This window comes from Diabrotica virgifera, chromosome 3 (assembly GCF_917563875.1).
Source record: "Diabrotica virgifera virgifera chromosome 3, PGI_DIABVI_V3a".
In the NCBI taxonomy this organism is placed as follows: domain Eukaryota; kingdom Metazoa; phylum Arthropoda; class Insecta; order Coleoptera; family Chrysomelidae; genus Diabrotica; species Diabrotica virgifera.
This window is the reverse complement of record NC_065445.1, coordinates 122,082,248-122,097,911: the sequence shown is the minus strand read 5'-3', so window position 1 is coordinate 122,097,911 and position 15,664 is coordinate 122,082,248. Positions and strand designations below refer to the sequence as shown.

The window sequence follows — 15,664 nt, the reverse complement described above, 5'->3', positions numbered from 1 at the left end:
ATTTTATAGTGTTATTTGTCTTATTGTTGTTTTGATTCATTATATACGGTGACATCTGGACAATGTTCCTTTGTTTTTTCCATAGCACACTACGTGCTTCTATATATTTCCATTTATATGACAGCAACAGTTATGTTTAAAATTTACACGTTTCTTAAGATATCTCGAGATAGAAAAAAGGTATCGACATGCGGTTTTCGATATTCTGTTGCTAATTTGGTCTAATTTTGTAATACAGGAAAAAAATACATACTTGTATTTAATATTTTCCAAAGAAAACTAGATTTCTAAAAAAAATAAATAGCGCCTTCTAGCCGGCATAATACTTAATAGGCTGTTTCCAAATTATAACTATTACATTGACGAAAAAGAGCTGTTTTCAACAAGATCAAGTTTGTAAAAATCGATTAAGCAGAACCGGACTTACAGCGATTTTTTCATAACAAGGTTCCCACTCACCCCCACCTCTTATTTGCACAGGTAGACTTAAACTTGTAAAATAAAATATGCACAGAATTGTATGAAGAATACGATGATTGGATTTCCAGTGCCTTTTAATTAGGCAAATTTTGTAAAATTTCGATTTTTTAATTTTTGATATTCAATTACGCCCTCTAGCGGTGAACTTACCATTATGAAAATAATTTCCAGGCTTTTCTCGGGGCAACTTTTGTTATAAAATTTTTTTTCCCAAAGCTGTAGTATAAACGGTTCCTGAGATATGGCCGAGAGCCATTCTTATTGGGACACCCGGTACATATCACGAACCCTAATGATTTTATCATAACGAATAGTGTATTATTTACATAGAAAGTATTGGAGAATAAAAAAATTATGCTTAAATAGCAATTCCGCTAGTGGCGTAGAATATGCATGAGCACATTCCCATGTCGTACGCCTCTGGTAATAGCCAGAAATGTTTATTTAACATAATTTAGTAGGGTGTACCATACCTTCACTTTCTGCCAAGTATAACAAGGATATGTCAAATAGTTTTAAAGTACTGGGTACAAAAATAGTTTTTATATTTTTAAATAAAACACTCTGTAACATTTTATTGAAGTGATTTGGGTTAAATCCTAATATTTTGAGGTCTAGAATCTACAACTCAGACATTGGACATTCTTAATTAATTACCCTGTATAAATGGAGTTATAGAGATCAGTTATGCTTTTTTCTTTACTATTTGATTCTCATAGACAGGTGCATATTATCCGGGATTTTTATCTTTATTTTCGAATTATGGTGGATTAGAACCAACGAACTGTCAACACTGATGGAATGACCCCGTCCCATTCCAACAGTGAAGCGAGATAGGCGCCAACATACAAGAGAGAGGTTCTAGAGAGACATGAGAGAGACAGAGAATTTGTCAGGTAAAATTTGCTACAACTACAACGTACCTGACTAGCACTGTCAATTTGTTTATTTACGAAAGATGGTGATTATCTTCCCTCCTTTACCTGATTATCTTCTATCTCATCCTGGCGCCATTAAATTTGCTTCATGGCGATTCCATCAGTGTTGACAGTTCGTTGATTAGAACTTATAAACTAACTGGATTGAGAACTTGCATTGGAAAATTTTAATTTCAATTTTTGTATGTTGTAATTGTTCAACATTTTTAATCAATTCCAAGCAATAATAATTGTTTCTTGAATTTTCTTTGTTGGAAATTGAGAAGGAATGATATATTCGAGAAACATTAGAATATGACAAGGAAGTAAATGGACCAACGGCAGAAACACAACGTAGCAGACTATACAAAACCAGTTAGGAAGAACAGTCGCCACTTCAGGTGTTGGTAGCTGATTATCGTCACCTTTAACAAATAGAGATCGAAAGTAGTCTACCCATGTTTCCTTCTGAATGTGTTTCGTTTTTATTAGTTCATATCTGTTCTATGTCCTTTGACCATTCTCCATATTTCTGTTTGTGTTGCCTAGAAGTTTTGCCAGTGTTCCCTTTTTATTTGTCTGACTAAAGTATTTGTTTCATTTATGATTCGTGTATAGTAGTTGTATGCTTGTTTTGTTCGTTTTGTTCTGTATTGTAAAAAGGCTTTTCTCTTTTCTTCACATTCTGTCTTCACTTCCTTTCAAAACCATGGGTTTTTTTTTCTTGATATGTTAGTATTCGTTAATTTCCTCTCTCCAAGTGATTCTATTGCTGCGTTAATTATATTATCTTTGAGTTTTTCCCTGCTTTCCTCGATGTTATCGTTTTCTATTATATTATACAATTCTCAGCAATCTTCTCTGATATTCTTTTTTGTATAAGTGTTCCGTGGATTCCGTATTTAGTCCTTCGACTCAGATTTTTGTTTGTGTTGGTGCCGCTCTCTTGGGCTTGACGTATTTCATGATGATTCTTATTTTACATAATACTACGCTGAAGTCGCTACATACATCTGCTGGGTTGAGGCATCAACTATTTTTTTTTTAATTTTTTTTTGATTATTTTAATGGATGTAGATGTAGATGGATCATAGATCTTTCTTTGTCCACGGGTGTTATTGAATGTATTTGTGTTGCTCTTTGTGTTCAGAAAAGGTGTTGTTTCTTCTAAGTTCGTTATTAGTGCAGACGTATATGATCATTCTCCATTTTCGTTTTTAATATTATATCTTTACTTGACTTATTTATTTATTTTTATTCTTTAATTTGCTGATGAAGATTATTATTATTAATAATATTGAAACATACACACACCCAAACTTATATGGAATCATCTGATATTTCTTACTATTTCGTGCGAATTTAAAATATTTATTTAAAGCAATTTAATAACAAATACATAACAATTAAATAAAACAATAAAGTATTTAACAAACAAATTGAAAGTAGCTGTTTTAAGGTCATTAGCATACAAAATGTCAAAGTAAAACGAATAATATTTAAATTGTTTTTATTTTTTTTTTGTATTTTGTGGTAGTCAGTGTTATCACCTCTAGTCCTTATGCAAGCTTCAGTTTGCGTGGGCACGCTCCTAATCAAATTATCAACATTTTGTTGTGGTAGGTTGCTCCATCCTATAAGAGCAGCTTGTACTAGCCGTGCGGTGTTTTGTGGATTATCCCGGCGAGCTCTATTTTTCTTTTAAGCATATCCCACAAATACTCTACAGGATTAAGCTCGGGTGAGCAAGCAGGCCACTCCAAACAAGGGATACCTTCTGCTTCAATGATGTCTGTAGTTACTGTAATGGTATGTAGAAGTCCATTGTCATGTAATAAAATTAAATTTTCTCCTGTTGCACCTCTCCAGAGCCTGACTACAGGTTATCAACATACCTGTGAGCAGTTAAAGTTGATTGGATGAAAATTAAAGGAGTTTTTTTACGGATCACAATTCCTCTCCAGAACATTACACTTCCCCTTGTATATTTGTGAATAGATCTGATAGTTTTCGATCTTGCTTGTCTTCCTCGATCTCTAAGTACACGATTTCGTGGGTCATCTGATTTTACACAAATCCTGACTTTTTTTGAAAATAGCACATTTTGTCAATTCCCAATGTTCCAGTTTTGGTGGTGAAGACACCAATTTAGGCGATCAATCTTGTGCTGCCTGGATAAGTCGGGAACCCATAACTGTCTCCTGCTGTATACTTCTTGGTACGAACTCTCCCTCTTATCGTTTCAACTGAAACAGTTACAACTGTAGCTTCTAAAAGCTGCCTTTGAAGCTGCAAGTGAGAAATGGTTGGGTGTCTTCCAGCTGATTGGACAATTAAACGATCTTGGAGAGCCGTTATTACTTTTGGCGACTTTCCCTTGCTTTATTTTTGAGCTTTCCTAGTTCCTGTTACCTAGCATAGGTTTTAGACAGAACGCCTAGCTCTACAGCTATGTCCCTCCGAGAACATTACTTTCTCCACAAGACCAATAATCTTTTCTCGTTGTAAGTTCTATAACCCCACATGAGGCATATTTTCGTTTTTGGACGCAAAAGTTAGTTTATTTATTTTCGTTCAATTTGCAACTCAAGCAAATAACCTATACCGTACCGAGCTGTACTATCCGATTGTCTTATATATTTGTTTATTTTCAATAAAAACCTTTATTCTTCGTAACAATAACAAGTTTTTCCAAAAGAAATAAATATTACTTTGAAATACATGGTGATTCCATATAAGTTTGGACGTGTGTATTGTTTGTTAACTTTAGACAATAAATAATTTTAAAATATCTTTTTCTGTTTTTCAGTTCGTCCTTGAGCTATTGGACCAAGAAGAGGTTTATTTAATTTATTGCTTTATTTAATATTAACACATCGGCTTGGTTAACCAATGTCAGATTCTATTATGATACGTTAATGCAAATCAAGTATTTGCAATATCATATAATATTTCACCAAGTTAAAAATTTATAATGAATTGAATATTTCATTAATATTTTATAAAATTTTATTTTTATCACTTGTTAGCAGGGTAATTCAAGTTAACCCTTACAGGCCTGCTTTTTAAATTTTGGACAATTATTTTTTGATATCACATTAGTGTGTCAGTTGCAATCGTTTTTTAAAAGGATGTATTATTTAATTTCATATAGCTGAAAGGTTTGTCGAAGCATCCAACCAAATAATGGTCCCTCTTCATAATCGGCGATTACAGACAATTACAGACAATTACATAAGCGCGAGCACGACTGTGTAGAGGGCAGAATCGGCTATAGTTGCCCATCGTTGTCTATGATCGCCTACAATCCGTGAGTTGTCGGATTTTCGGAGACACTTCAAAGCGATTCTGTCGTTCGACAGAATCGACATACTATTACGGACGATTGTGTGGATGTTTGCACGATGATTGTGCCGATCATAGACGATCACATGATCAGCCATCATTGCCGATAGTGAAGATACATAATAGTATTTACATCGCTTCAGTTCATTTTGTAGATTACCCCGTATGTTGAACAAAGAGTTGAATCTTTTGACAATAACAGTGTGGGCTGGAATTCTCAACGGTAATCTTCTTGGCAGATGGTTACCTAGAATTGCTTATGGATTTAAAGGAGGAGATTTAAAGGTTTGCGATATTTTCAAGGCGACATCCTATTATACTTTGCTCTACCCAAAAATAATATGTCACCCATTCCATTACTTTATATTGGACATTCGAAAACAATAATTCAAGAGCAATTTAAGCCAGCAGTTAAACCCTGTCCTTCTTCTTTTTCACAAGCCGTATCAGAATTCGACGTTGGCGATCACCAAGCTTCTCGATCTTCTGTCACATGGAATAATTGTCCTGCATTTGGTATCTGAGTCCAATCACGAATATTTTTTAGCCAAGAGACCTGCTTTATTCCCATTCCTTTCCGACCTCCCATTTGGCTTTTAAGGATCAGTTGCAGTATTCCATATCGATTTCCCCTCAATACCCGGGTGGATTGATAGAAAAAACAATTTTTTTGCGATTAAATCGATTTATTTCTCAACATAATCCCCTTTTAGCTCGATACACTTAGTAACACGATGTTCCAATTTTTTTATCCCGTCCGAATAGTACTTTTGGTCGAGCTCTTCAAAATAGGCCGAAGTGTCAGCGACGACTTTATCGTTTGTTGCGAAACGACGTCCTCCGAGCCATTTTTTAGGTTTAGAAACAGGAAAAAGTCGCTGGCGGCAAGGTGGGGAGTAAGCAAAAGTCTGGGGAATACGGTGGGTGTTCAACCAATTTAATAGCCCAATTCGTGTAATTTTGCCATGGCGACGGCCGCTCGGTGAGCCGGTGCGTTGTCTTGGTGAAATAGCACTTTTTTGCGTGCCAAACCGGGGCGTTTTCGACGCAATTCGGCATCGAATTGATCCAATAATGCTACGTAGTACTCGTCATTGATTGTTTTTCCTTTTTCCATGTAGTCGATGTAGATGATGCCCTTCGCATCCCAGAAAACAGTCGTCATCACTTTGCCGGCCGAATGTGCATTTTTTGACTTCTTCTTTGGTTTCCATTGAGTAATAATGCTCCCAGATTTCATCAACGGTGATAAATCGGCGAAAAAAAGCCTTCGGATAGCTAGGGGTCGACAAGACAAGAATTCTTGTCTAGACAACAACTTCTTGTCTTGTCTTGAGAAAAATCAAGAAATTTAAAAAAATCTTGTCTTGACGTTTTCTTGATATCTTATATCTTGTCTTGACTCAAGAAATTTCAAGATCTTGAAATTTCTTGATTACTCTGTCCGGTGATTCCCCGGCGAACTTTTTATTGCGTTGCGTGCTAACACGGAATCCACTGCCACTGGGGGGAGTCCCCGATCTGCATTTGTTTCCTGACGAACGCAAAATTGATGTGTAGTTGCATGCTTAAAATAAGCATTTTATATGTTTCGCACATATTCATTGTATTATTGCATTTTTATAACACGTTTGTAGAAAAAAACTAACGTATTGACAGTATAGGCAGTTTTGATGTAATATCAAGAAAAATATAAAAATGGAATGTCAGTCAAGTTCAAGTAAAAGTTTTTGTAGGTAATCAGTCGTGTGATGGATGACCGAGGTTAACTTTAACGTTTGAGTTAAAGTTAAGATAACTCTAAGGAATAACGATGCCCATAACTATTTAGGTAAAATTCGGTGTGATGGATCGGTCAGAGTTATGAGATAGTTATATCATCAACGTTATATTAGAAATAAGGTTTGAGGCAAAAAGGTTAAAGTAACAAAGAGAACCTTATGTAGAAATAGTACAAGTTGGAGTGAGCGCGAGAGATAGTTCGGAACATAGTAGATGACCGTGAAAGTAAATCCCCATCGTCGGCCACCGTCGATGACCGACCAGTGCCGAACAGCAAACAGCTGTTCGGGTTCGGTGTTGTTTCAAACATTTCAAACAGTAGATAGAAACAGGGTTGCCAGATTGGTGTATTTTCCCACAATTTTGGGGTAATTTGAAAGCGTGGAAATTTTTGTAAGCAGAAATTGTAGTGGGATTTTTTGGGGGCGGAAAATTATGGAGTATTTTAAGTGGTCATGGTAAATTAAATTTGCAAATGTACATAGAACTGCGTATATTATACCGGTGATTATACTCCCATAAAATGAAGACCATAGGAACTATTAATTATTTCCAGGGCCCTCGTTGATAAGTAGTATAATTTTGGTGTACTGTTCTCTTCATTTGACTACTAATTTATTAAAATGCGGCAAAAATTTAAATGTGTCGTATTTGAGCTTCAATTTGAGGGAATTTCAGTTTCTAAGTGGGAAATTTATAAAATATCATCTGGCAACTCTGGATAGAAAGCTCAGTAGATACTTAAAATAAAATTTCAACTTATATCACTCGATTTGATTTTTGTATCATTTTTAAAATTGTATTACCCTTCTATTCTTATTTATTAAATTATTAGCTTCTAAATTCACTTGATTTCTGTCTAAAAACAAGTCAAAAGATGAACCTAACCTTACATATCCTTACATAACTACAAAGTTATCTCATAACTTGAGGTTTAACGTCGCGTTATAAAGTGACAGTTGATATACCAGATAACTCAAGAACTGTCAAGAAATAACGCAAGTAGTTAAGTTAAGTATGATACATCACACCAATTCGAGGGTTATAACATAACTACAGACGTTAACGATAACTTCGGTCATTCATCACACCGCTGATTGTCCTGTATTTGAGAATGAATAAATTATAATTGTTGATATATAAGACGTTTGTAGAAAAAATATTGTATGATATACGTGTTAAAAGGTACATTTTTAAGGCACTCATGTAATTATAAAATTGTACTTTTAACACTTATATCATAAATAACTATTAAAGTTGTTAATAAATTATTCCTTTCAAAATATACTCAAATCGTATTTTTAGACATTTTATTAATGTTGTTCTGAAGCTATTTCTTTGTGGCATTTTGATAATGAACTATTTTGATTGGGAAATAAGCCACAATTAAATTGAAAAAATAATTTTATTAACGTTTCGACGCCTAAATCAGATGTCGTTGTCAAAATACAAAATATTACTAAATTAAACAAAAATGTTATTGCTTAGTAAAATAAATATTGGCAATATCATTTTAAAGTCTTCTACTTTAAAATCTATAATATATTATGTCTGAATTGCCGATATAAATTAGTCAGATTAAATAAATTATTTATTTAATCTGACGAATTTTTTACTAAGCAACAACATTTTTCTTTAATTTAGTAATATTTTGTATTTTGACAACGATATCCGATTTGGGCGTCGAAACGTTAATAAAATTATTGTTTCAATTTAATTGTGGCTTATTTCCCAATCAAAATAGTTAATTATCTTATTTATTTTATATAATATCGTCGAACCCGCTTATTGGAATAGCCTTCTTGCCAAGATAAAGTATTGCTATAACCGGGATATTCTAATAACCGATCATTGGTGGCTAGTAAAACTGTTTCAGGACCTCAAATTTCTATCCCTTAAACCGGGTTATTTCGATAACCGGTATTCTAATAACCGGGTTCGACTGTAATTCAATTCAGTATCAAATGTCATTTATTGTATATTTTATTATTACCTAATTTAAAATTTAGTTTGACATTGACGGATGTGTCATACTCAAACGTGAATAACGTATTCTTTGCTTTTAGACATTTTATTAATGTTGTTCTGAAGCTATTTCCTTGTGGCATTTTGATAATTAACTATTTTGATTGGGAAATAAGCCACAATTAAATTGAAAAAATAATTTTATTAACGTTTCGACGCCTAAATCAGATGTCGTTGTCAAAATACAAAATATTACTAAATTAAACAAAAATGTTATTGCTTAGTAAAATAAATATTGGCAATATCATTTTAAAGTCTTCTACTTTAAAATCTATAATATATTATGTCTGAATTGCCGATATAAATTAGTCAGATTAAATAAATTATTTATTTAATCAGACGAGTTTTTTACTAAGCAACAACATTTTTCTTTAATTTAGTAATATTTTGTATTTTGACAACGATATCCGATTTGGGCGTCGAAACGTTAATAAAATTATTGTTTCAATTTAATTGTGGCTTATTTCCCAATCAAAATAGTTAATTATCTTATTTATTTTTATTATCGTCGAACCTGCTTATTGGAATAGCCTTCTTGCCAAGATAAAGTATTGCTATAACCGGGATATTCTAATAACCGATCATTAGTGGCTAGTAAAACTGTTTCGGGACCTCAAATTTCTATCCCTTAAACCGGGTTATTTCTATAACCGGTATTCTAATAAGCGGGTTCGACTGTAATTCAATTCAGTATCAAATGTCATTTATTGTATATTTTATTATTACCTAATTTAAAATTTAGTTTGACATTGACGGATATGTCATACTCAAACGTGAATGACGTATTCTTTGCTGATATAAACACAAACATTTTAATTATTATATGAATATAACATAATCTGGTTAAACAGTATAATTCCTTCATTCAATTTTAAACATATTATTTTAATATAACGTATTTATATAATTTGTTTAAGTACCTATATAACGCACCGCAAGCTAACCTCTCGCGTCATGAATTTAAATGACGCCCTAGCGTCACGATTTTGAATGACGCCAAATACGATTTTACACCCGCCAAAATTCCATACCGAACTTTAAGAAGTATTCACTTAAAAAATCCATTTGAAACAGTCGTTTTCTGTAACCATATAAAACAAAACATTGAGATCTGGGATCTGAATAACTGAGTTTGTAGTGTATTTATTATATTTAATTTTGTAGTACTTCACTTATTCATCCATAAATAAGAAAGTTTTATACTTAAAAACGAAAAGATCAAGAATTGTACGATTGCTAGAAAATATAAGAAGAGAACATCTCTCATTTTTCCGAGTTATTACATTGTCGTAAATGCCTCGTCCCTGTTATTTGTTTTTTTGCATTTAGTTCAGAGAAATAAGGAAAAAAATATCCTGTTGGTGACACAACCCCCTCCAGGCCGAAACCAAATTTTTCGAGTAGTATGGTCATCTATAATAATAACCTATATGTTTCCTGCAGCCGATTTTAATGATATACATAGTTATAAACAAATGAAGATCAAAAAACGGTAAATTTTCGCTTTTTTCGTCTATTACTAAAAAATTGGGCATTTTAAACAAATTTGAGAGTAATAAACTCATAAACCGTATAAAAAACTTCAATATGGCGTTCGCTGAATATGTCTATCCTTATTGGTTGCTTAGAAAATTGCAAAATAAATCATAAATTTTGAATTTTTGTAAATATTCATAAGTTATGTAAAAATTAATTTAGAACCTTCTTATTACACGGAATGCTGAGACTTATGGTGATTAAATCATACCCTAAATTTCAAAGCAATTGGTGAAATAGTTTAAAAGTTATTTAATTTGTTTATCCAAAATTAATTTTTTTTGCAACACTGTAAGTCAGAAAATGATGAAGTTACAGTAATATTTTGGATAGTTTATGAAAGAAGAAAATTTACAGTATTAATTTAGTTTAAAAAAAATGACAAAAAATAATTATAAATATTGCAAAATAATTTTGCAAAAACATGTGAATTAAACAAATGGGGGGCTACCTTTTTCCATAATTGTCCTAGGACAGTTGTTTTTCTTTCTAAACGTGTATAAAAATTCAGTCTTTCTAAATATGAAAAAATAATTTTTCTACGGGTAACGGTTAAAAAGTTATTCTAATTGTTTATAAGTAAGCAAAAATCTACATGTTTTTGCAAAATAATTTTACACTCTTTAAAATTATTTTTTGTCATTTATTTTTAATTAAGGTAATAGTATAAATGTTCTTCTTTCATAAACTGTCCGAAGTATTATTGTAACCTCATAATTTTCTGACTTATAGTGTTGCAAAAATAATGAATTTGGGATAAACAAATTAAATAACTTTTAAACTATTTGACCAATTGCTTTGAAATTTAAAATATAATTTAAGTACCTACAAGAAGTCTCGGCATTCCGTGTAATAAGAAGATTCTAAGTTAATTTTTACCTAAGTTATGAATATTTATAAAAACTCAAAATTTATGATTTATTTTGCAATTTTCTAAGCAACCAATAAGGATGGACATATTCAGCGAACGCCATATTGAAGCTTTTTATACGATTTATGAGATTCTTACTCTCAAATTTGTTTAAAGTGCTTAACTTTTTGGTAATAGACGAAAAAAGCGATAATTTACCGTTTTTTAATCTTCATTTGTTTATAACTATGTATATCATCAAAATCGGCTGCAGGAAACATATAGGTTAATAATATAGATGCCCATACTACTAAAAAAATTTGGTTTCGGCCTGGAGGGGGATGTGTCACGAGAAAAAAGTTATTTCTCTGGACTAATTGTTGATCATACTAGTCGTTTCTTGCTTGGTTTCGAAATATACACAAAATAGATTGTTAAATATTTAATTATTTTAGTTAAATATTACAAAAAATGTAATTCTCTTCAATATCTTAAAATATCGTAAAATGTATGTTAAAGTAACGAAAGAAAGTTACGCCAAGGTTAAGTTAAAAAATTCAAATAATATACATTTGCGATCATAAAAAGCGGGTCACTCGATGAATTATTCAAGTTATATGTCTCGAATTTTCTAAACCTGTAGTCCGATTTGAGTGATTTTTTTAGTATGTTATAGTCTTATTCTTTAACAATATCGCTATAATAATATTGTTGCTAGACAGGTAAATTGTAATTGTATACCGGGTGTAACAATCATACTGTGTTTATTCCTGGAAGTTCGGAACACCCTGTGGCATGTTTTGGCATAGATAAAATATTGAAATTAAAACTCGATTGTAGCCTTAGGCTTTCTTAACATTTTCTTTTTGTTTTTATTGGATAATAAAAAAGTTAGGCACGTTAACAACTAACCATGCTCTTCATCAATACAGGGTGTTTCTAAATAAGTGCGACAAACTTTAAGGGGTAATTCTGCATAAAAAAAATAATGACAGTTTGCTTTATAAACATATGTCCGCAAATGCTTCGTTTCCGAGATACGGGATGTTTAAGTCTTTCTTACAAACTGACGATTTATTTATTGCTCTAAAGCCCGTAGAGATATGCAAATGAAATTTGGTAGGTTTTAAGAGACAGTTATTGTGCATTTTTTTACATACAATTAATAATTCTACATTCACCATTGGCGTGCATACGGGTATAAACATTTTAGATACATCCCGTATGCACGCCAATGGTGGATATAAAATTCTTAGTTGTATGTCAAAAAATGCGCCATAACTACCTCTTAACACCTATCAAATTTCATTTGCATATCTCAACCGGTTTTAGAGCAATAAATAAATCGTCAGTTTGTAAGAAAAAATTCAACATCCCATATCTCGAAACCGAATAATTTGCAGCCATACGTTTATAAAGCAAACGGTAATTATTTTTTCATGCAGAATTACCCCTTAAAGTTTGTCGCACTTATTTAGAAACACCCTGTATTGATGAAAAACATGGTTAATTGTTAACGTGCCTAACTTTTTTATTACCCAACGTAAACAAATAAAACAAAAAAAATGTTAAGAAAGCGATAAGGCTACAATCGAGTTTTAATTTCAATATTTTATCTATGCTAAAACATTCCACAGGGTGTTCCGATTTTTGAGGAATAAACACAGTATGATTGTTACACCCAGTATACAATGACAATTTACCTGTCTAGCAACAATATTACTATAGCGATATTGTTAAAAAATAAGGCTATAACAGGTTTAGAAAATTCGAGACATCTAACTTGAATAATTCGTCGAGTGACCCGCTTTTTATGATCGCAAGTGTATTTTATGAATTGAGTGAAGTACTTTTTTATGTTACTGTGATTTATTATAACTTTGCTGTTGTTCTGTAGCCAATAAAAAATGTTATTAAATAAAAGAAAAAGTGTTAGTGTAATTTAATTTGTTTATCTCTTTATTCACCACTATCCACCATAAAATGTTACAAAACCACTGAAATATTCATTTACTTTACTTGAAAACAGAGGTGTAACCAGGATGATCCTAAGGGGGGGGGTTACGTCTACTTGAAGGTCTCTGTGGGGAATGGAATACTAATGGTGTTAAGCGTATAGAGCTCAAAGTACATCCAAAAGGGGGGGAGTTGTAACCCCCAAAACCACCCCTGGTTACGCCTATGCTTGAAAAGTGTGCCGGATTAAATAATCATTGAAATATAAATATATTGAATTGTAAAGCACAAATATCTTGGTCATGAAATACGAATCACGAGAGACAATCAAACGTTCGAATTGAAACGAAGAATTATCCTCTCCTGGGCCGCATAGGGTAAACTCAGAGGCATATTCAAAAGTGATCTTCCAATCTGCAAAAGTGATCTTCCAATGCGTTTTGCAGGTTATGACCTATGGTGCTGAAACTCTAAAGGTAGAATTCCGCACCAAGCGACCGAGACAGGAGACCGCGACAGGCGACAGATAGGTCGCGATAGACGATAGTTGGTCGCTGGTCTCGGTCGAGGGCTGCAGAACTACCCTGATATAATTGCATTTAGAGCAGTCGTGGTGAGACCTCGCCTATCTGTCGCGGTCTCCTGTCTCGGTCGCTTGGTGCGGAATTCTACCTTAACTTAACAACCGCATCTGCTAAGGATTTCTCAACGTAAGATGGAAAGGTCGATGATTGGTGTGTCATTGCGGGACCATATAACAAACGAAGAACTATGATTGAGAACAGGAGTCACAGATGTTGTATATCAGGTGGCTAAACTTAAATGGAACTGGGCCGGTCATGTGGCCCGTCTGACAGATGGGCGATGGACAAAGAGGTTGCTCGGGTGGAGAGCAACGATAAAAGAAGTAGAGGAGAACCACCCACGCGATGGATGGACGATACATAAAGAATGACCACTAATTGGATTCTAAGCGCCCAGGACAGAAGACAGTGGAGGGAAATAGGGGAGGTCTATATCCAGTAGTGGATGCAAGGGGCTGATTGATGATGGTGATGATGATGATGAATTATAAATACCAAAAGCAAAACTATGAATTTATACAGAATTAGATTGTTTAATCACAATAGAATTTTGTTATTAAAAATATAATAATTAATAGACTATTTAAAGATAATTAAAGACATTAATACGAAGAACAAAACCAGAATAAAAGTCGAGAATGAACATCGGAAGCAGAAATCAACTCGGGAATCAGACAAGGGGATAGCTTGAGCCCATTGCTTTTTAATTTAGTCATGGACAAAATCATAGGAAACATTAAAGGTACTGGAAAAGGATATAAGATGGCGGAAAAACAAATAAAAATCCTGTTATGCTGACGACGCAATCTTAATCTCCGATAACGAGGATAACCTACAGCGAATGGCACAAACTTTCAATACAGTGGCGAAGAACTACAACATTAAAATATTAACAGCCAAGACAAAATCCCTGGTAGTGTCAAGGGAACCCATAAGATGCAAATTAGTAATTAACAACGAACTAATTGAACAAGTCTCGAGATTCCAATATCTGGGAATCAAAATATGTAGTTATGGCGATGTTAAAGAGAGCGTCCGAAAGCAAGCAAATAAAGCAAATTGCGTGTCAGGATGTCTGAGGGATGTCATCTGGAGAAACAAAGATATGAGGCTGGAAGGGAAAGTACACATATACAAATCATGTGTAAGACCGATCATGATGTACGCGATAGAAACAAGATGTGACACAGCAGAAACCAAGAGGATACTGAGAACATCAGAAATGAGAACGCTGAGGTCAATAACTGGGAAAACACTGAGAGACAGAATACCGAACGACAGAATAAGAGATCTCTGTAACATACAAGATATAGTACGGTGGAGAAGACAGAAACGACGAGAGTGGAATCAGCATGTGACGAGAATGGACAGCGAGAGAATAGCCCGTATAGCCAGGAATTCGAAGCCAACAGGCAAGAGACCAATAGGAAGGCCCTTTAAAAGGTGGCGAGATAGCTGGCAGTCAACATCACAGCTACGAATACAAGCTCAAAATCGGTAAGAACAGGCCAAGAGGCCTATTATAAGAAGAAGAAAAAGAAGAGAAGAAAAAAATAATAAATAAAATCACAAAACCATATTTTTTATCGTTAAAAAATAGTGACAATTTTTCAACTAGCTTACTTTCAGTATCGTATATGTCTTCCGTGGGACTGAATTACGCGTAAATAATCAAAGCGGTAAGCGATATAATCTAGAAAAAGCGAGAGAATGCAATATACCAATGCTGCTCTGTTTCGCTAATTACACAAGAGCTTTTGATTCGGTAAAATGGGATCCCCTCCGGAGTATAATGGGAATTATGGAAGTGCCTAACGACCTAGTTCCATCATAAGAAATCTTCTTCAGCCTGTGTTCGTCCACTGCTGGACATACGCCTCTTCCATTTGCTTCCATCGATTTCTACTCTTGGCAATTCTCATCCATTGCTTGCCCGCTTGTTTGATATCATCTGCCCACCTCTTCTGCGATCTGCCTACTCCTCGCCTGTTCCCTCTTGGTCTCCAGTTTGTTAGTCTCCGTGTCCATTTTTCGGGATTATCTCGGGCAACATACCGACCCATTGCCACTTGAGCCTTGCTATACGTTCTGCGACATCAGTAATCTTTGTTATTTTTCACGAATGTCGATATTTCGAATTCTGTCTCTCAAACTAATCCCTAGCATGGCCCTCTCCATCGCTCTTTGGG

At 33.8% G+C, this 15,664-nt stretch overlaps 1 protein-coding gene across 1 annotated transcript in view; it reads left to right on the top strand.

The window, feature by feature from the left end:
• LOC126882060 (BTB/POZ domain-containing adapter for CUL3-mediated RhoA degradation protein 3) overlaps positions 1–12,876 on the top strand; it is a 34,399-nt gene extending 21,523 nt beyond the window's left edge. The window contains exon 4 of the mRNA XM_050646887.1: positions 4,207–12,876. Coding sequence (XP_050502844.1) covers positions 4,207–4,217 — 11 coding nt within the window. The 3' untranslated portion in view covers positions 4,218–12,876. The remainder of the gene's footprint in view (positions 1–4,206) is intronic.
• Positions 12,877–15,664: the final 2,788 nt, after the last annotated feature.